This window comes from Cucurbita pepo, chromosome LG18, assembly GCF_002806865.2.
Source record: "Cucurbita pepo subsp. pepo cultivar mu-cu-16 chromosome LG18, ASM280686v2, whole genome shotgun sequence".
NCBI lineage: Eukaryota > Viridiplantae > Streptophyta > Magnoliopsida > Cucurbitales > Cucurbitaceae > Cucurbita > Cucurbita pepo.
In genome coordinates, this window is record NC_036655.1 from 3527529 (window position 1) to 3550203 (window position 22675).

Below are 22675 nucleotides of genomic sequence, written 5' to 3' on the forward strand. Positions count from 1 at the left end.
TAATTTCTCCTCTCTCCAAATATTTCAATTATTTTGAATATGTTTCACAAATCTTATTCAAAATAAATTCCGTATTATACTTAAAAAAAACAAATTACGTACTTATTTGACAAACTCAACTGTGGGCAGTTGTATTTACGTCACAAAAACAACTTTGAGAGTTTAATATATCTATCTATCCATCTCTCTACCTTTTAAAGATCACATTACTTAATATGTCTTCAACTAAAAATGTTAAATTTTGAATTCTCCAAATATTTATTATTCTAAATAATAGGGCAACAAAAAGAATGGACCAAAGTATATAATCTTTAAAAAAAAATTAGGGATCTTATAAAATCAATAGAACTATTATGGATAATTTACTGAAAATCTTTTAACAAAACATTTGTAAAATAGTTCTCATAAAAAAAAAATATGAGAGAGTTCGTAAAATAACAAAACATAAAGACAAAGATCATTAGACTATGATCTATTTTTATCTATAACCTTGAATGACATAACATAATAACATAAATCAATTAGAAGGCACGAGACGTGCAGGGGCCACAGGGCATGCACCGTTCATGCTTCAAATAATTCATCCAATCAAGCTACTAGTGGAGTTACTTATTTGGCATAAGCCAGAGTTACTAATTATCTTCAAAACTAGCTTAGATTTGTTCATCTAAATTCAGTTTGACCTATGCAGACCCATGACATCGAGTTAGAGCATAATATACAATTCAATTCCTTAATGACATCAACTAATTAAAATTGTAGCTAAAAGAAACTTAAATTGACTAAAAATGCTTGTGAAAACTTTAAAATCGGGTGCGAGAGGATTAAAAATTGAAGAAAAGGGTCTAAAATTGATAATGTGAAATCCTACGTTGGTTGGAGAGGAGAACGAAATATTCTTTATAAGGGTGTAGAAACCTTTCCATAGACCTTACACCCCAGGATCGTGAGCAATCAAAGGTTTCGACCCGTGTGCACCTAGAGAATGGTTTAGCCAATGAGCTAACCCCGAATGTCCCAAAAAAGAGATATGGTATTTAAACTGCTAGACACCCCTAAAAACCTAGTAAACCACCACGACGTCTAAATACGCTTAAGAAAACTTAACAAAACCCTAAAGCCACTTGAGTTTCTATTTAGTGTAAGGATTGAGACAAGGCTGACGCTTCAATCCCAATAAACCAGTCTTGGAGAGAGACTAGGGACTATACATGTAGTTAGCTCAAGGTCAGGACTCCTATTGAGTGTCGAAATGAGTCAAGGTTGCACCGCAAACCCACCTTGATAAGGGACGAGGTATTACATGAGTAGGTTATATGAGGGATGGCTACTATGTGTAGATGTCAACCGTCTTGAGAGGGAACAAGAGACCACATGAGTAGACCACATGAGGAGACACTACTATGCACAAGCCACACCCTACTTAATAGGGGTCGGGGAACTGCACAAGTAGGCTATGGTAGGGAAGCAATTCCTAAGCCCTAGGAAAAGCTCGTGGTAAGTTCTTAGGATTAAAGAAGCCATGAGAGTCTATAAACGGACTTGGTTTCAAAAGTTTTATTTTATAAAATTTGGTAGTGATATCTTAATCCTATGACCCTAAAAAAGCAAATTACCTACTTATTTCAAATACTCAACCGTGTGCGGTTGAGTTTCAGCTACATTTAATGCTTTCCATTAGGTATGAGCATGAGAGGGTCACATTACAGCCCATTTTATGTGGACACTCTATGTCTTCATACTAAAAGGTTAAAGTTTGAATAAAAGAATAAATTTATATTTCATTCATACATGAATAATAAAACCATTGCTAAAAATATGAAAAAGTAAAATCGACAAAAATAGCGAAATCTTCCAAAATTCAAACTAAATCAAATCAATAGAACTATTGTTGATAATTTACTAAAAATCTTTAACAAAACATTGGTAAAATTGTTCTCTTAAAAAAAAATGAGCTAGTTTGTAAAATATCAAATCATAGACAAAGATCATCATCTACATCTAGAAAGTCGTATGCTTTGAAGAAGCTTGTATACTCACAATACAACAATAACGGCAATGATTCTAAATGTTCTACTTAATCTAAGATCGCTACTGTATACATATCATGAACACGGAAATACACAAACATGCACTTATACGTTCAAAAACATATTTAAAAAGATGCAACAATAAACTAAATGAAATAAATAAACATTTAAATTAGAGCACCTTATTCTAACCTCCGTCTAAGAAAATAAATGCGACTATTCCATGCATGTGACATGATCTCAAGTTGTGATACCGTCATCAGCCATACGAGGATGTCTTGCCTTTACTTGAAATGAAGTAGCACGTAGCTTAAGTATTTTAAGAAATACTTAGTAAATAACCCCACTATTAGGGTTAAAAGTAAACACATACAATTTCATGAATAGGACCTATCATAATAGTCTATTTTCCTACGGTCGTCATCCTAATGGGCAATTGGGATGCGTACTTAATTTCCCTACACATGGTTCACACGTGCGAGTATGGACCCACCAGTCGGTTTGCACACCTCCTGGGCCCCCTTTCTGATCGGGTGAGCATTCTTTAGTAGTTATTAATGTCGAATACTTGTTAGGAATAGCGACCATCACGGCAACATTATCATAAAAATAATGATCATTCCACTGCCTTGCAGCGTACGCGTCTGTACTACAGTGAAGGATGAGGGGTATCCCTCAATGCATGAGCACACAATAATACATGAGATCCCAACATTTTTCCATTTTCATTATCATTTAATACGACCCCGATAGCGTCTTCCTTCATATCATATCATTTCTCATATTGTTTATTTATCCTATCTTGCATGCATATACCGAAGTTGTATTTTATGCTAGTTCGTTGTTTTGCATGTCAATCATATCATTTCTATATATATATATATCATAATGTTTCCATATTTTCAAACATAATAATCCACATCAGTCACATATCATACCATACCCTACATCATAACAGTCACATATTATATTATATTATAAATAAGTAAATAAATAAATATATATATATATATATACATACATCATTCCCATATCACAACCCTTTCGTAAACATTTTGTAGCATATCATTCTTATACATATTCTGATCATATCATTTCCTAAAATTAACCTAACCATATTGTTTCATGAATGTATTCTAGTAAATCAAACCTTCAAGCATATATAATATTTAGCAAGGAAAAGGAATATAAATTTTATACAGTAGATATTGTTGTCTTAGCTAGGCTATGTATCACGATGAATAAGCCTTGGGTACATAATATGAGATAGACGAGGTTGTGCATGCAGATGCAATGGCTTCGGGAGGGAAAGTTCATCAGCTTGAGAGAAGTCTATCTTTGTCATTCCTGGTGGTAAGCTCCACGAAAAGCCTTGTAGAAGTCTTGCAAATAGCATCATGGTAATGTTAGTGCCTAGTGAGCTACCAGGGCACCCTCTTCTCCCTCTACTGAAGCTTATCAATCGTAGATTGGGTTCTGACAATCCCAATTTAGTTGTCTCATCATTCATGTGACGCTCTGGATTAAATCTCATTGGATCCTCCCAAATTCTTGGGTTTCGACCAAGTCCTGTACGACTAAGCAACACTTCACTACCTTTCGGGATGAAGTAACCAGCCACTATGATGTCAGTGTTTGAGACATGAGGAACATTGAAAGGTGAAAATGGATGAAGTCGAAATGATTCTCTAATACAAGCGGTGAGGTACTTGAGATTTGGGATATCATATTCTTCAACTAACCTTTCTCTTCCAACTACTTTGTCCAATTCTTCAATGGCTTTTTCGAGAATTTTTGGTTGATTTAGTAACTCTGCCATTGCCCATTCCACTGCATTTGAAGGATTATCTATCGTTGCAAATTGTAACTCCTATTATTGGGAACACTTCACCGTCAGTATTAACAATATGATTGATTTGATCCAATATTAGATTAAAAGTTTAAGTTTGTGTCTAAAATATGCATAAATTTTAAATTTTGTGTCTAACAAATCCCGAAATTTAATGTTCGAGAACATTGCTTACCATGATTTGAGCTTTAATCTCTGCGACTGATAGCAATGGTTTTGCCTTTTCATCTTTTAGTGAAATGAGGATATCCAGAATGTCACCTTTCATCCCTTCCATTTTTTCATCTTTCAATCTTTGAACTCTCTTGTCTATAATGGGTTCATTATACTTTTGAACGACATTCAAAGCATTCTTCATAATTTTCTGATGTCCATCTAAATCAAATGGCTTCAACCAAGGCAAGAAATCCGATATAGAAAATGCATTAACATGCCTAAGAATTGTGAACAATGCTTGATTATGCTCTTCTTCTTCAAAAGTTGGACCTCCATCTTCTCTCCCTTTGCCATAGTATCTTTGATTGAATAGCATTCTTCTCATTATGTTACCACAATAATGTTGTGTTATGCTTCTAACATTAACCACCGCTCCACCTCTATTACTTGTTTGGCTGAAAATATAGCGTAAAAGATTATCAGCTTCAGTGTCTCTATGGCCAAGCATTCGATGGAGAGTTGATGGATTGAGTATTTCTAATGCAAGAATTCTTCTCATTTTCTTCCATTGTTCTCCCAAAGGTGAAAAGGCGATGGTAAGATATCGATGGCTTAAGATATCGACCGTGTTCGAAACGGAGGAGCGTGATGCAAAGATAGAATCATGTGTTGTAAGAAACTCAAGAGCGATCTCTGGAGAAGCCACAGGGATTATGTAAGTACTTCCAAGACGTATGCAAGCAATTTCGGTGTTGAATTGCTTCATGATTGCATGGATCCATTGGTAGGTTGGCAAGCTAGTGGTGAACATTGTTGGGAGGCAGCCCACGAGCGGCCATGGGTTAGGGCCTGGTGGGAGCTCAGCTGCTTCCCCATTTGAATGCTTTCGTTTGCGGTAATAGTATTGAAAGAACATAACAGAAATGAGAACCATAATCACAAGCAAAAAGAAGGGTTTGAAGGCATCCATGCCTCTCTTTCTCTTGCTCCTCTCACGGTGGATGAATGCATCCAATTTATAACCCTCTTAAAACCTTGTTGTTCTCATTTTCAAAATGTGAGCCCTACAACATTTTTGTAATTTACTTTATATCATTATTGGACTCTTCCTCATGTATCAGATGGCCATACGTATATCTAAAAAAAAACAATTAATATATGTATATATATAAAATCTTCCGCTCTCAAAGCTCAATCACCCAAAGTTTTTGTGGCTCACATCAGAGATCTTTTTTATGTGTCCAATAAGATTAAGATATTACTATCAGGTCCCACCAAATAAAACTCCTGAAACATATGTAAAATAATTTAAATTATTTGAGAGAGAAAAAATTAATTTTGAAACCAAAATTCTTCAAATTGTAATAATTTATTTTTCAGATTGGACCTATATAAACTTAAATAAGTTGTAACAGAGGGAAAAAATAGAACAAGTTTTTTTTTTTTTTTTTTTCCACATCAGTTAAATTGAGAAAGAGAGAAATTAGACTCAAATATCAAATATAAAGAGGAGGTGGGTTCTTGTCCGACGGAGTTCATCACACTTGGATAGTTTAGAGCCATCTAGATACATTTTGTGATGGCTTCAACTCGACTTCTCGGTTGATTCGGTTTGAATTTGATATTTTTGGACCCTTTTGAGGCCAATCAATCCGACTCAAGTCTAATATGTTCGGACCCTTTTATACCATTTTCGACACTTAAGTAGTCATTTTTTACACTTTCGGAGTCGTTTTTGACACTTTCGACTTCTCGTTTAAGGGTGAACGCAAAAAGTCCTAATGAATGTGCACATTGTAGACAAAAAGGTCATTGGAAGAAAGATTGCCTCATCTTAAAAAAGGAGGGGTCGAAGTCTAATGTCGGTAAGAGATGATGACAATGAAACAGATAATGCCTTGACGATCTCCTTATTAACCTAGCCATATCAGTGAATGGATCCTAGATTCTGTGTGCTCCTATCATATGTGTCCACATAGAGAGAGATATTCTTGGACTTTGATGAGCTCACGTGGAGTTATCTATACGGGCAATGATAATACTTGCCTAAGGAAATTGGTTGTAAGTGGGTCTACACAAAAAGTAAGACTCTCTTGGTATATGTTAATAATGCTCGACTTGTGGCAAAAGACTCTACGCACAAGGAAGGAATTGATTACAATGAGATTTTCTCAGTTGTGGTAAAGTATTCTTCCATTCGGATTTTGTTGGCCTTGATTGCTCAATTTAATTTTGAGCTTGCTTAATTGTAAAAGTTGTTTTCTTGCCTGAAAATTTGTAAGAAGAAATATATATATGCCACAACCAGTTGATTTTTGCGTAGTTGAGCAACAATATTTGGTATGCAAACTCCAGAAATCTTTATATGGGCTAAAATAATCTTTTCACCAATGGTACAAGAAGTTTGATCATTTCATGGTAGAGCACAAGTACACTCATAGTCAATTTGATCATTGTGTGTATTTTTTATGCCTTGATGATGAATCGTTTATCTATTTGTTCTGGTATGTTGATTACATGTTAATTCCTTCCAAGAGACCGGTGGAAACTGATAAGCTCAAAAATCAGCTTTCTAAAGAATTCAAAAATCATGATCCATCACTCAAACATCCATTCTAGTCCTCCCCCACCTTCTATTCCTTCACCTACTACTTCGTCGTCTCCTCCACCTTCTATTCCTTCTCCAGATTCACCCACTAATTCTAATCATATCCCACCTGATACATTAGTTCCACTCCGACGTTCTACTCGTAGCAAACAGCCTCCAGCTTGGCATAATGATTATGAGATATCTTCTGATTCCAATCATTTAACCTCTACCTCAAGTCCCAACACTAACATCAGGTATCCCCTTCATCATTACCTTTCATTCTCTCGTTTTTCTCCTACTCAATGTGTTTTTCTAGCTCTTATTAAGCCCAAACAGAACCTAAAACCTATGATGAGGCAGTTGGCAACCCTTTATGGCAGCAGGCTATGAATTATGAAATTGTAGCTTTAGAACGTAATCATACTTGGTCTCTCGTTCCTCTACAACCTGGCCATAAAGCTATTGGCTGCCATTGGGTGTACAAGATTAAACACAACTCTGATGGTTCTATTGAACGTTATAAAGCTCGACTAGTAGCAAATTGATACACTCACGTTTAAGGTGTTGATTACAAAGAGACATTTTCTCCTACAACGAAACTTACTACACTTTGTTGCTTACTCACTATTGTCACTGCTCAAAAATGGTTCACTCATCAGTTGGATGTTCAAAATGCTTTTCTCCATGGTATCTAGACGAGGAAGTCTATGTCTTTACCACCATACATTCACCGACAAGGGGAGAATACAGTATGTCGGCTCCATAAATCTCTTTATGGTTTAAAACAGGCCTCTCGCAATTAGTTCTCCATATTCTCTACCACTATACAAAATGCAGGCTACACTCAGTCCAAAGCAGATTACTCCTTATTTACTAAGAGTAAAGGTACTTCTTTCCCTGCAGCTCTTATCTATGTTGATGATATTCTGTTGACAGGCAATGATCTCAAAGAAATTCAACATCTCAAGACTAGTTTATCCAATAAATTCCTTATCAAAGATTTAGGGAATTTGAAATACTTCCTAGGCATCGAATTTTCTCGGTCTAGAAAATGAATTTTTATGTCTCAAAGGAAGTATGCTCTAGACATTCTTCAAGACACAGGTCTTACAGGAGCACGTTCAGAAAAATTTCCTATGGAGCAAAATCTGAAATTTTCTTTAACAGAAGGAGAGAAGTTGAATGATCCAAGTAAATACATACGGTTGATTGGCATATTAATATATTTAACCGTTACTAGGGTTGACATAGTGTATTCAGTTCGTATGCTTAGTCGATTTATGCATGAACCAAGAAAACCACATTGGGAGATAGCTCTTCGAGTTCTGAAATACATCAAAGGTATTCCTAGTCAAGGACTTCTACTACCATCTGAAAACAACCTAAGATTACAAGCATATTGCGATTCAGACTGGGATGGTTGTCAAACTTCCAGACGGTCTATTTCTGGGTTCTGCATTTTCCTTGGAAATTCAATTATTTCTTGGAAGTCTAAAGAACAAACCAATGTGTCCAAATCATCAGCAAAAGCCGAGTATCAAGCTATGGCAAATACTTGTTTAGAGTTAACTTGGTTAAGATACATTCTTCAAGACTTGAAAGTTCCACTGTCCGAACCAGCATTATTGTATTGTGATAATCAAGCAGCATTACACATAGCAGCCAATCCAGTTTTTTACGAACGTACGAAACACATTGAAATAGATTATCATATAGTTCGAGAAAAGTTACAAGTTGGAATCATCAAACCGTGTTATATTTCGACCAAAATGCAATTTGTAGGTATTTTCACTAAAGCTTTGGGAAGACATCAATTTGATTTTTTGAAAGACAAATGGAGTGTGATTGACATATAATCTCCAACTTGAGGGGGAGTATTAAGATATAATATTTGGAGAATATATCATAATAATTAGCTATGAAATATATCTTAGATATGTGTAAATCAGTTAATATTTTATTTTAGGATTCCATCAATAGTATATTTATCTTATTCTCAAGATTAAATTAGTTTATATTTTCCCTTATTGTTAGGTATTAGTGGATAGCTTGTATCCTATTTAAATGGTTGTGAACATTAATCAACATTGCACTTTTTGATCCTTCTTCTATTTCTCATTCTTAACGGTTTTCTTTGTGTTCCTCACCCTCTTTTCTTGCAGGTGGCTTCCTTGAGGGTAGCAGACGTTCGTGGGATCGTTTTGACGAAGCGGGAGCATCGGGTGGGTGTGATATCGAGCTAGGCGCGAGAATTCCGGCACCTAGCTAGAATTCTCATGCGTTTTCCAACGATCGCACAAATTTTTTTTTTCCCTGTCGTTACATGAACGACTCAACTCTTAAAAAAATTCCTATTTTTTTCTAGAAATAACTTAACTTTTTTTATTTTGAACTTTTTTTTTTTTTTTGTGTCAAAATAAAAAAATAAAAGTGAGGTGGGAGATTGTGTAATGCTTACTCTCAAATTATTTTGACTCCAAATAATTTAAATTAGCTAAAAAAATAACTATATATTAGACCTGAGTCTGATCAACGAGCATTAAAAGGGTCCAAAAATATCAAAGTCAAGCTAAATGGAAGTGGAGCTTGAGCCATACAAAAGTGTATTCTAGACAACTCCACCATTTTAGAGTCTAATTTCCCACTTTCTAAATTTAACTTGTTCCATTTTGGCGGTTAAACTTATTTAAGTTTACAGGTCCAATCTAACATAAAAAATATATATATATATCTTATTACAATCGAACAAATTTTGGGTTAAAAATTAATTTCTTCTCTCTCAAATAATTTCAATTATTTTGAATATGTTTCACAAATCTTATTCAAAATAAATTACGTATTAGACTTTAAAAAAACAAATTACGTACTTACTTGGCGAACTCAACTGTGGGCAGTTGCATTTCCGTCCCAAAAACAACTTTGGGAGTTTAATATATCTATCTATCTATTTCTCTTCCTTTTATGGTCACGTTACTTAATGTCTTCAACTAAAAACGTTAAAATTTGAATTCTCCCACTAACTATTATTTTAGAATTAAAAAATGAATTCAAATTTCACGATAATGACCTGTCTTTCACACTTGAATAATAAAGTCGTTTCTAAAAATATGAAAAAAGTAGAATCGACAAAAGTATATAATCTTTACCATAATTAGGAATCTTATCAAATCAATGGAACTATTATGGATAATTTACTGAAAATCTTTTAACAAAACATTACATAGACAAAGATCATTAGACTTACACTTAGACTATGATCTATTTTTATCCATAACTTTGAATGACATAACATAATAAATAGACATAAATCAATTAGAAGGCACGTGCAGAGGCCACAAGGCACGCACCGTTCATGCTTCAAATAATTCATCCAATCAAGCTAGTAGTAGAGTTACTTATTTGGCCTAAGCCGGAGTTACTAATTATCTTTGAAACTAGTTTAGATTTGTTCATCTAAATCCAGTTTAACCTATGCAGACCCACGACATCGAGTTAGAGCATAATATACAATTCATGACATCAACTAATTAAAATTGTAGCTAAAAGAAACTTAAATTAACTAAAAATGCTTGTGAAAACTTTAAAATCGGGTGCAAGAGGATTAAAAATCGTAGAAAATGGTCTAAAATTGATAATGTGAAATCTTACCTTGGTTGAAGAGGAGAACGAAACATTCTTTACAAGGGTGTGGAAACCTTTCCATAGAAGACGGCGATACATAATGGGTCAAAGCAGACAATATCTACAAGCGGTGGACTTAGGTTGTTACAGATAAACCAAGCTGAATAAAACGTTTGGAGTTGCAAAAACGTGCCAAAACTCAGCCGAAGCTAAGCCGAAGTCCAAAGGTGCATTCGAATTTGTACATTCATACTAGCCCACAATTTTTTCTCTTTTATTTTTAGAAAAAACATATTTATTTATTTATTCTCTTAACATTTAATCCATTTATAAAATAAAATAAACTTTCAATTTCATATATTTAAATCTCAAACTTAGCAAAGTATAACAGAGGTGGAGGTGTGGTTAATGTTAGAAGCATAACGCAACATTATTGTGGTAACATAATGAGAAGAATGTTATTCAATCAAAGATACTATGGCAAAGGGAGAGAAGATGGAGGGCCAACTTTTGAAGAAGAAGAGCATAATCAAGCATTATTGACAATTCTTCGGCATATTTATGCATTTTCCATATCGGATTTCATGCCTTGGTTGAAGCCATTTGATTTAGACGGACATCTGAACATTTTGAAGAAAGCTTTGAGTCAATGATAGGACTAGAACAAGACATCCTAGAGTCAATAAGAAGCCAGTGAAAATCTATTATGCCTAGAACGTGATAAGAGCCTACAAGTAGGTAACTTAGTGAGTATAATTTTTATACTCATTCATATTCATTTTCCTTTTCAGGTGTTTGATGTTACAGGTCAAGAGAGAGCGTGTTTGAGATATGTGGATGGCCACAGAGAAAAGCGTGTTCTGGGATGTCAGTCTTGTCTTTTTACTTTTCACAAACTTTCATGCATCTTCATTGTCAAAACTGATCACGATTTGATATTGTATTGAAACTTTCTTCTTTTGAAATATATGATTTTTGTATAGACGTCTTTTCAAGTTTTTCAAGCATACACATTACATTCACATTGTCGTTTTTGAGTCACAACTCATTGTAAAAATTTGCGTCGTGACAATTTATGAATGAAACCTAAAGCTTGACTGATTTGTCATTTTAGTGCAGGAAATCTCCTCCAACATAAGATCTAACAAGTGACTTAGTGTTCTATTATATATCATCTTTGGTGAGAACGTAACTTTGTTATCAACTGTGCTACCTTGCACCATTCCCAAAAACGACTCCAAAAGTGTCAGAAATCACTACTTGAGTGTCGAAAATGGTGTAAAAGGGTCTAAACATATTAGACCTAAAGCGGATTAATGGGCCTCGAAAGGGTCCAAAAATATCAAATTCAATCCAAATCAATCGAGAAGTTGAGCTAAAACCATCAGCAAATGTATCTAAATAGCTCTAACCTATCTCAATGGGATGAAATGGAACAATTTTTGTGACTCAACAAGACAAAGAACCTCCCTTTTATATTTGAGTCTAATTTCTCACTTCCCATAAACTGACTAAATCTAGTTTTGGTTGTTACAACTTATTTAAGGTTATATAGGGTCCAACGTGACAAAAATAAATAAATTATTACAATTTGAAAAATTTTGAGTTCAAAATTAATTTTCTCTCTCAATAATTTCAATTATTTTTGCATATGTTTCACTTCGTGTGATGGAATAGTAATATCTTAATCTTTTTTAGAGGGGACAATCTTCCTTCTTAGAGGTTCGACTTTAAAGAAAAAAAAAATCAGGTTTCAAATTTTTCGATAATGTGGTTTCGGTTCATTCATATATCCTTCTTTTACTCGGGTGTCACATCACATCACCTAAGAAATATATAAAAGTAGCCATTATTATTCTTGAGACATGATTGTTTTAACAAGCTTACCCTTGGTGATGAATAAGCGTAGGGTACATAACATGAGATAAGCGTGGCTTTGCATGCAAATGCAATGGCTTTGGGAGAGAGAGTTCATCAGCATCGGAGAAGTCTACTTTTGTGATTCCTGGCAGTAAGCTCCATGAAAAGCCTTGTAGAAGTCTTGCAAATAGCATCATAGTAATGGTAGTGCCGAGTGAGCTACCAAGGCACCCTCTTCTCCCTCTACTGAAGGTAATGAATCGCAGGTTGGGTTCTAATAATCCCACTTCCGTTGTCGTATCATTCAAGTGACGCTCTGGATTAAACTTCATTGGATCCTCCCAAGTCCTTGGGTTTCGGCCAAGACCTATACGGCTAAGCAACACTTCACTGCCTTTTGGGATGAAGTAACCAGCTATAATGATGTCAGAGTTTGAGACATGAGGAAGGTTGAAAGGCGAAAATTGATGAATTCGAAATGTTTCTCTAATGCAAGCTGTGAGGTACTTGAGATTTGGGATATCAGATTCTTCAACAACCCTTTCTCTTCCAATTACTTTGTCCAATTCTTCCGTCGCTTTTTGGAGAATTTTTGGTTGATTCATTAACTCTGCCATTGCCCATTCAACAATATTTGATGGATTATCTATTGCTGCGATTTGTAACTCCTATTATCGATCATCAATGTTAGATTAATGTTAGATTAAAAATTTAAGTTTGTGTCTAAAATAAAAAATTTAATGTTTGAAAACATTGCTTACCGTGATTTGAGCTTTAATCTCTGCGACAGATAGCAATGGTTTTGCATTTTTATCTTTGAGTGAAATGAGGATATCAAGAATGTCGTCTTTCACCCCTTCCAGTTTCCCATCTTTCCATCTTTGAACTCTCTCGTCTATAATAGGTTCATCATACTTTTGAACGACATTCATAGCTTTCTTCATAATTTTTTGATGTCCATCTAAATCAAATGGCTTCAACCAAGGTACGAAATCCGATATAGAAAATGCATAAATATACTCAATCATTGTGAATAATGCTTGATCATGCTCTTCCTCTTCAAAAGTTGGCCCTCCATCTTCTCTTCCTTTGCCATAGTATCTTTTGTTGAATATCATTCTTCTCATTATGTTACCACAATAATGTTGTGTTATGCTTCTAACATTAACCACTCCTCCATCTCTATTACTTGTTTGGCTAAATACATAGCGTAAAAGAGTATCAGCCTCGGCGTTTCTATGGCCAAGCATTCGATGGAGAGTTGATGGATTGAATATCTCTGATGTAAGAATTCTTCTCATCTTCCTCCATTGTTCTCCCATCGGTGAAAGGGCGGTGGTGAGATATCCATGAGTTAACATACCAACGGTGTTGGAAATACAAGAACGTGATGCAAAGATAGAATCATTTGTTTTAAGAAACTCAAGAGCGATCTCTGGAGAAGACACAGGGATTATGTAAGAACTTCCAAGACGTATGCATGCAATTTCAGTGTTGAATTGCTTCATTACTGCATGGATCCATTTGTAGGTTGGCATGTTGGTGGTCAACATTGCTGGGAGGCAGCCCACAAGAGGCCATGGCTTAGGGCCTGGTGGGAGCTTAGCTGCTTCCCCATTTGAATGCTTTGTTTTGCGGTAATAACATTGAGAGAACATAACAAAAATGAAAGACATACATAGAAGCACAAAGAAGGCATCCATGGCTGTCTTTCTCTTGCGCTATCTCGGTGGATGAATTCATCCAATTTATAGGAAGTCACACTTGAATATAGGGTAAGGATAGTTGACTTATAAGGCAATATTAAGGACTACCATATTTGCAAATACATTGTATTCATTTATTATTATTTTGTTTTATTGTTGTTCCAAATTTTACTTTATTATTATTCTTTTTTGTTTTATTGTTGTTCCCAATTATACTTTATTATTATTTTCTTTTGTTGTTTCAAATTATCTGCATTTACCATATTTCTATCTTTTGTAAATGAATACGACGAGTTGAAAGAGTTGAAAGTTGGAAAGATGAAAAATTTGAGGTGAATGACTACATTTTTGATGTTCTCAATTCACTACTCAAAGATGAAAATGTAAAATCATTGCTATCAGTTGCAGAGATCCAAGCTTAAATCACGGTAAGTAATGTTCTCAAACATTAAATTTCGGGACGAATTATAATTTATCATATATATCATATTTGACCCTTTTATTATAGGCAACTTATCTTGTATGCTTGAGGATATATCATATTTAACGATGAAGGCAAATATCTAAATATTTGTCTTCCAATGGGTGTCATATTTGCTATTTTATTATAGCCAAATATCTTATATCCATTTATTGGTGTTTCTTGATGGTTGTTTTTATATAGTTTATAATTTGTTTGATGGTTAGAGAGAGAGAATTTCTCCACTATTTAGGTGGGTGATTTTAGTAAATATTCTCACTTTACACTAAATTTAAAATTTATGTACATTTTAGACACAAACTTAAACTTTTAATCTAATGTCGATGAAATCAATCCTATTGTTAATACTGATACTGATGTTGTAAATTGTCGTAAGGTCCTATTCTTTAAGACTGATTAGTCCTATTCTCTAGAATTAGATTTGTTGATATTTTTAGGTTCAACAAAAGGCAATATAATGTCATTGTTTCTGCGGTTGAAAACATCAAGTTTTGTGTGTCACATTGTATTTCTTGAGTGACATATTGGTGTTGTGAGTACATCTGTTCCGCTTTCGGCGCACAACAAGTGGTATCAGAGCCTTGTTGTGGTATTTGGGGTATTATGAAAGTTTTGGCCTCATCGACCACTAGACATGCTCACAATCGTGTTTATTCTCTTGAAAATCAATTTTCAAGAATTGTGTTTTTAGTTACATCCAGATTAATTATTGCAAATGGTAGAATCATCACGGCGTGGATCGAGATTGTGGAGTTCCAATCTCGAAGTAGAGAAATTTGATGGAATCAATAATTTTGGTGTTTGGCGAGGCGAAGTTAGCGATGTGCTGGTCATGCAAGACCTCGATGTTTCTCTCCAAGAGGAGATGCCTGAAGACATGACAGAAGCAGAATGGACGAAATTAAATCGGCAAGCCTGTGGAATTATTCGATCCTGTCTTGGCAAGGATCAGAAATATCCATTTATGAAGGTTACCATGGCGAAAGAATTATGGGACAAGCTTGAAGCGAAATATATGAAGAAGAGTGTGGAAAATAAACTCTATTTGAAGAAGAAACTCTTCCGTTTTGACTACAAGGAAGGTATCTCAATGGCTGAGCATTTGGATGATTTTAACAAAATCATCACTGATTTGCTCAATCTTGATGTTAAGATTGATGACGAGGACAAGGCGTTGTTGTTATTAAACTCTTTGCCGGAATCCTACGAGTTTTTAGTAACAACCCTACTACATGGAATCACTAATATTGATTTTGAAGATGTTTCAAATGCATGAGATGGGAAAGAAGGAAAATGAGACATATCAAGGCTCTAGCTCAAATGTTCTCACTACTCATGGAAGTACTTCTACTTGGAAAAGGAACGAATGTGGAGAGTCCCGATTAAAGTCGAGAGGTAGATATGATAATTGGAGAAAACTTGATAAAAATGAGTGTGCATATTGTCGACAGAAAGACCATTGGAAGAAAGATTGTCCGATCTTAAAAGAGAAGGGGTCGAAGTCCAATGTGGTTAGAGATGACGACACGGATACAGATGATGCCTAGAAAATCTCCCTATCAGTCAGCCAAACCAGTGAATGGATTCTTGATTCTTGGTGCTCCTATCATATGTGTCCCAAGAGAAATGTTTTTGGACTTCAAAAAGTTCAATGGTGGAGTTGTCTATATGGGCAATGATAGTACTTGCAAGATGATGAGAATCGGGGCAGTACAAATCAAGCTATTTGATGGGGTTATACGAAAACTCAATGATGTGAGGTATGTCCTAGAAACTCCTTATGTAGAATAAACCATGCTTGCTTTAATGTGGTTGTTGCTGCAATTGGTGAAAAAAATAGTCTCATGAACGGCTTGCTGAATAATGAATAGAGCCTTGGCATCATTTTTCCTGGTTTCTCTTAGTCTCTCCTTTTCTTATATTGTGGGTTCTAATACATCAATAAACTCGTGCTCCACCAAGTCCCATAGCTCCTGCGATCTGAACAAGGTCTTCATCTTGTGAAAAAAAAATAATCACTCACCCTCATGTTGACATGAACTTGGCTCTGATACCAAATTTTTTCGGGAAAAAGATATTAAAAGAATTTTTCGGGAAAAAGATATTAAAAGAAATAGGAATAGATCGAAGCTGCAGTGCTTTATTATTATTTTCTCACCCAATGATTAAAGAGTTACACAATTCCAATATCTATAGGCTTATACACTAATCCAAAAGAGTAAATTATGAAAATCTAGATAAATTCAAATCTACTAACAATCTTCTAAAACCTCGGTAGTTGGAATACTTTGAATCATATCTCAACTTCTTTAAATCATATCTGAATTTTGAATACTTTGAATCATATCTCAACAAGGAGGAAAGGGTGCCTGGTAACTCACTCGGCACTTAATGATGCTATTTGCAATACTTCTACAAGGGTTTTCATGGACCTTACTACCAGGAATCACAAACATAGACTTCTCTGAAACTGATGAATTCTCTCTCCCAAATCTATTGCATCTGCATGCAAAGCCACGCTTATCTCACATTATGTACCCTAGGCGTATTCATCACCAAGGGTAAGCTCCTTAAAATAATAATGTCCAAACAATAACAATAGCTACTTATATTCCTTCTACAAACATAATACATATGCTTTGTGTGTTTAATGTTTATGTACTTTTGTTTATTGAAAAAATAATTTATCTTATAAAAAGATAATTACTTAGTTTGAAAAATGACCAAATATGGAGAAATATTACTTTTAAAGAAATAGGTCGAAACGAATAAATAACAATGGTTTTGAAGAATTGACAACTACTCACATCCCCTATAGTATATTTTAGTGCATTTTAGTCCTATTGGGTGTAGACATGATTTTGATGACCAGTCATACACTACTATATTGACACAACAAAGATGGTAAATGTCTATCTAACATGAAAGCAAGTAAAAGAGGTTTGGAACTGGCATGTGGCCATGAATGTCTTAGACAAGCATGACTGGAACATCTGACATGCGGCCACAAGCAAAACGCCTTGGACAAGCATGACCATGACACGAGGCAGACGTGCATGACATCTATGTGTGGGTGGTGTGTGAAGCAAGTGTAAGCTCTTTGGCCCGTTTCAACTCCCAATTTTCAATTTTTCGCTCCAATTTCAATATTAACCATAGTCTTGTTGAATTAAGACCTACTAAAAAAAATCATAATTTTGGAGTTCCTAACACGTAAAAAAGCTAGCTTGAAAAGGCGCGTGTCATCCATGTAAGTAACCACATGAACTTTAGCAAGTAATACTTGTACTGATCGCTATGACGTTCTAGCATACGAGTATTTCTTACCATAGGTTGTTAGAAAATGCATGTTAAGGACTTCAGAAAGGCATTTTTAGATGAGTATGCACTCTATGTAAGTTATGGTAAAATTATTATTCTGCCTCTAAGTTGAGATACTCAACTAGTACGGTTTAGGGCATGGCTCTAATACCATGTTAGGAATCACAGATCTCCATAATGGTATAATATTGTCTACTTCGAGCATAAGCTCTCGTGGCTTTGCTTTGGGCTTCTCAAAAGGTCTCATGCCAATAGAAAGAGTATTCCTTAATTATAAATTCAGAATCATTTCCTAAATTAAATGACGCACACATATAACCTAGGCAAAGTTCATTGGGTTATTAATCTCCTCTTTTTGTGATCTCTCTCCAAGATTTCTTTTTAAAAAACAAATCGTTCAAACCGATATTCGTTAAAATATTTTGTTATATTGCTCAAACAATATCTAATTTATATCTACAAATAAGTGGATGAGTACATAGAAATCAAACACACAAGCAAATTTATTATGCAGCAAGCACAAGGAATAGAAGTAGTTGTTTTTATTCGGTACACAATGTCGTCTTAGCTAGGCTATGCATCATGATGAATAAGCCTTGGGTACATGATATGAGATAGACGTGGTTGTGCATGCAGATGCAATGGCTTCGGGAGAGAGAGTTCATGAGCTTGAGATAAGTCTATCTTTGTGATTCCTGGCACTAAGCTCCATGAAAACCCTTGTAGAAGTCTTGCAAATAGCATCATGGTAATGTTTGTGCCGAGTGAGCTACCAGGGCACCCTCTTCTCCCTCTACTGAAGCTCATGAATCGCAGGTTGGGTTCTAATAATCCCAATTTCATTGTCCTATCATTTAGGTGACGCTCTGGATTAAACCTCATTGGATCCTCCCAAATTCTTGGGTTTTGGCCTAGACCTGTACGGCTGAGCAACACTTCACTACCTTTTGGGATGAAGTAACCAGCCACTATGATGTCAGTGTTTGAGACATGAGGAACGTTGAAAGGTGAAAATGGATGAAGTCGAAATGATTCTCTAATACAAGCGGTGAGGTACTTGAGATTTGGGATATCATATTCTTCAACTAACCTTTCTCTTCCAACTACTTTGTCCAATTCTTCAATGGCTTTTTCGAGAAATTTTGGTTGGTTTAGTAACTCCGCCATTGCCCATTCCACTGCGTTTGAAGGATTATCTATCGTTGCAATTTGTAGCTCCTATTATTGGGAACACTTCACTGTCAGTATTAATAATATGATTGATTTCATCGACATTAGATTAAAAGTTTAAGTATGTCTAAAACATGCATAAATTTTAAGTTTTGTGTCTAATGAGAATATTTATAACCATAAACAAATTATAATTGATATGGAAACAACAATTAATAGAAAGAGTAATAAATGATGGGATACTCAGGTAAGCTGTATTGGAAGGTAAATAATTAGATATTTGACTAAAGGGTCAGATATGATATGTATGGTAAACAAGAATCGAACGCTAAATATTCTCAAGCATACAAGATATTTGTCTTTAATAAAGAGTCAAATATGATATATATGATAAACTATAATTCGTCCTGAAATTTAATGTTTAAGAACATTACTTACTGTGATTTGAGCTTTAATCTCAGCGACAGATAGCAATGGTTTTGCATTTTCATCTTTGAGTGAAATGAGGATATCAAGAATGTCGTCTTTCACTCCTTCCAATTTTTCATCTTTCCATTTTTGAACTCTCTCGTCTATAATAGGTTCATCATACTTTTGAACGATATTCAAAGCCTTCTTCATAATTTTCTCGTGTCCATCTAAATCAAATGGCTTCAACCAAGGCATGAAATCCGATATAGAAAATGCGTGAACATGCCTAATAATTGTGAACAATGCTTGATCATGCTCTTCTTCTTCAAAAGTTGGCCCTCCATCTTCTCTCCCTTTGCCATAGTATCTTTGATTGAATAACATTCTTCTCATTATGTTACCACAATAATGTTGCGTTATGCTTCTAACATTAACCACACCTCCACCTCTAGTACTTGTTTGGCTGAAAATATAGCGTAAAAGAGTATCAACCTCGGCGTTTCTATGGCCAAGCATTCGATGGAGAGTTGATGGATTGAGTACTTCTAATGCAAGAATTCTTCTCATCTTCCTCCATTGTTGTCCCAAGGGTGCAAATATGGTGGTGACACATCTACGGTTTAGGATATCGACCGTGTTCGAAACGGAGGAACGTGATGCAAAGATAGAATCATATGTTTTAAGAAACTCAAGAGCGAGCTGTGGAGAAGTCACAGGGATTATGTAAGTACTTCCAAGACGTATGCATGCAATTTCAGTGTTGAATTGCTTCATCACTGCATGGATCCATTTGTAGGTTGGCATGTTGGTGGCTAACATTGTTGGGAGGCAGCCCACGAGAGGCCATGGCTTAGGGCCTGGTGGGAGCTCAGCTGCTTCCCCATTTGAATGCTTTCTTTTGTGGTAATAACAATGAGAGAACATAACAAAAATGAAAGGCATACATAGAAGCACTAAGAAGGCATCCATGGCTCTCTTTCTCTTGCTGCTCTCTCCGTGGATGAATGCATCCAATTTATAGCAAAGTTGCACTTAAATTGACACACAACTTTGGCTATGGTTGCTTTATTAAATACTGAATATATTTTCAACTAAAATGGTCAAATTTTTTAACTCTCCGACCATCTATTATTGTAGAACTATAAAATAAATCCATAGTACATGAATAATAGAGTCCTCATTAAAAACGAATAAAAAAATAGAACCGACAAAAACAACGAAATGATTCAAAATTAAGAGTGAAATATACAAATACAATATACTCTTTCAAAAAAACTTAGGAACGGTACTATCTTTCAATGAAACATACACAAAATACAGACAAATATTACTAGGCTTAAAACTTAGATTATGATCTATTTTTACCTATAACCTTATAACCTTGATGCACTGAACCGAAAACTTGAAAACATATTCATTAATAACGTTTTGAATGAAATTCTATTAGATGGTAAAAATTAAAAATTGCAACATTTTATTTAAATTTAAATTTATGAATGCAACTATTTATCCACGTTTAAAATGTAATATGTAATGTACATTTGAATTTGAGCCAAAATAAATGAAAGAGATAAAAGAATATATATATATATATATATATATATATATATATATGAGTGGCTACCATTGAACTGATATTGTGTGTTAGGGAGCTGTGTACCTTGTGACTGTATTTGTGTGTCCTTTTTTTATTTATTTATTGGTACAGCATTTAATAAAGCACATTTTCTAAATGGAGGGATTTTTTTTGTTTTTTTTTTTTTTTTTCTAACCATCCATGTCTAAGATTCAAAAAGTGATAGTGTCGGGGTCGGGGACAGGTATTGTTGTCTTTTCATAGTTGAGTTAGTAGCTTCTATCTCGTCTTTGACCTTTAATTTGGGTTCTTTTCTTTTAAAATATTTTTAACATTTTATTGGTTCAGCATATTTTTTAAATGGATGGATTTTTTTTTTTTAAGTCACACGTAAAATTCAAAATCTAAATAGAGTATTTCCCTAGGACATAATCACGTTACTCATTTTCCTTTCAGTTTCTTTGATTAAATTAAATTTGATAATATTTGTGTTGAGGACTAAATTAGAAATTAAAATATAATTTAAGAGTTTAAACTATATTTTAAAAAAAGAAATATGAGGAGAGATACATTTAATAATGACCATGTTAGAAAATTACAAATTAAATCAAGACATGTTTTAGTTAGGTTCTGATTTGAATCATACAATATACTTCAATAAATGATAAGATAAGGAATTACTACAAGAGGAATAAGATTCGGATTATCTTGTTGATCGAATATTTCAAGAAATACAACATACATGGCTTTATATATCCTCAAAATGAAACTGTTAGAAGCATTACAAGAGTTATTATTTAGTATGCATTACAAAAATTTCCTATTATAGAGCAAGAATGAATAATTAGACGAAAAACACTATTTAATTTTGGTATCAATCATAAAAGCCAGTTTACAAGTGGATCCGGTAAAATAAGATTCTTTGTATTAAATTCGTTTATTAGGAATCATTAAACATTTTTTTTTTTTTTTTGTTTTTTTTATAGCTATATTAGGAGTATAGTATAATTTATAGAAAAAATGGATAATAAATAGTAAAAAACAATTCCTTTTGAACACTAGACGTCTTTCACATCCAATTATAGTAATGAATAATCAATTCTAATTTTTTAATGGCTTCCAAGAAAGTGAAGTTCTATATCAAAAAAAGTAACATTCATACTTAGTGACCATAATTAACTATTATGTAATTGTAACCGTAAATAAAAAGTCTTAACAAAATACAATAACTCTAAATTACTCTAAATTGTAATCCACCCAAATTTATACCATGAAACTTCATTCTTCTTCAATGTGGCATGAATTGAAATATCTTTTGATAATTTCAACAATATTTTCTTCACATCTTCATTGAAGTATATTGTACGATTGATATCTCTTAGTTCATATCTGTCTTTTGAAAAAATTGAGAAGAAAGAAAAACGAAAAAACAAGAATTGTTAAGACATATGATTACCTTTTTAATTTGATATTTAAATTTTTAGTAGTTAAATGTTCATAAACTTTATGAGAAAAAAAAAAATCTCAGATAAGGAATCACTTCAAGAGAAAGTAAGATTCAGATTATCTTGTTCATATGAACATTTGTTTGAGATTCGAATCACTCAACAAATAAGATCGATACTGTAATAATAGTAATGATAATATGTATTTTTGTATTTATTTCGGGTTGTATTTGTTAGTAATAATAAGAATAATAATAATAATAAAATTTGTAAATAAGGAAATTAAAAAAAAAAAAAAAACAAAAACACGTCAAGCAGCTGTAATGGAGGAAAAAGGGGATTGGACGCGTGGGCTGTAGGTGTTGGGATGATGAAGGGTTTGCTAGTTGGTGTTGGAAGCAAGATAGGGAGTTGATTTGGATTTAAAACGAAGAGCAGCAGAGAAATGAAACCCAGAAA

At 34.1% G+C, this 22675-nt stretch overlaps 3 protein-coding genes across 3 annotated transcripts; all 3 read right to left on the bottom strand.

Annotated features, from left to right (window-relative positions):
* Nucleotides 1–3225: 3225 nt before the first annotated feature.
* LOC111780518 (isoleucine N-monooxygenase 2-like) lies at nucleotides 3226–5005 on the bottom strand. Its single transcript, XM_023660943.1, has 2 exons — nucleotides 4055–5005; nucleotides 3226–3900 (listed from the first exon to the last, which is right to left on the bottom strand). Exons 1-2 carry the CDS (start codon nucleotides 5003–5005, stop codon nucleotides 3256–3258), a joined length of 1596 nt encoding a protein of 531 aa, XP_023516711.1. The 3' UTR covers nucleotides 3226–3255.
* Nucleotides 5006–12097: 7092 nt separating this feature from the next.
* LOC111780439 (isoleucine N-monooxygenase 1-like) lies at nucleotides 12098–13809 on the bottom strand. The gene is made up of 2 exons (XM_023660857.1): nucleotides 12868–13809; nucleotides 12098–12774 (listed from the first exon to the last, which is right to left on the bottom strand). The coding sequence occupies exons 1-2, from the start codon at nucleotides 13807–13809 to the stop codon at nucleotides 12130–12132; spliced, it is 1587 nt and encodes a 528-aa protein (XP_023516625.1). The 3' UTR covers nucleotides 12098–12129.
* A 4378-nt stretch (nucleotides 13810–18187) lies between these two features.
* On the bottom strand, nucleotides 18188–20164 carry LOC111780519 (isoleucine N-monooxygenase 2-like). The gene is made up of 2 exons (XM_023660944.1): nucleotides 19223–20164; nucleotides 18188–18832 (listed from the first exon to the last, which is right to left on the bottom strand). The coding sequence occupies exons 1-2, from the start codon at nucleotides 20162–20164 to the stop codon at nucleotides 18188–18190; spliced, it is 1587 nt and encodes a 528-aa protein (XP_023516712.1).
* Between the last annotated feature and the right edge of the window lie 2511 nt (nucleotides 20165–22675).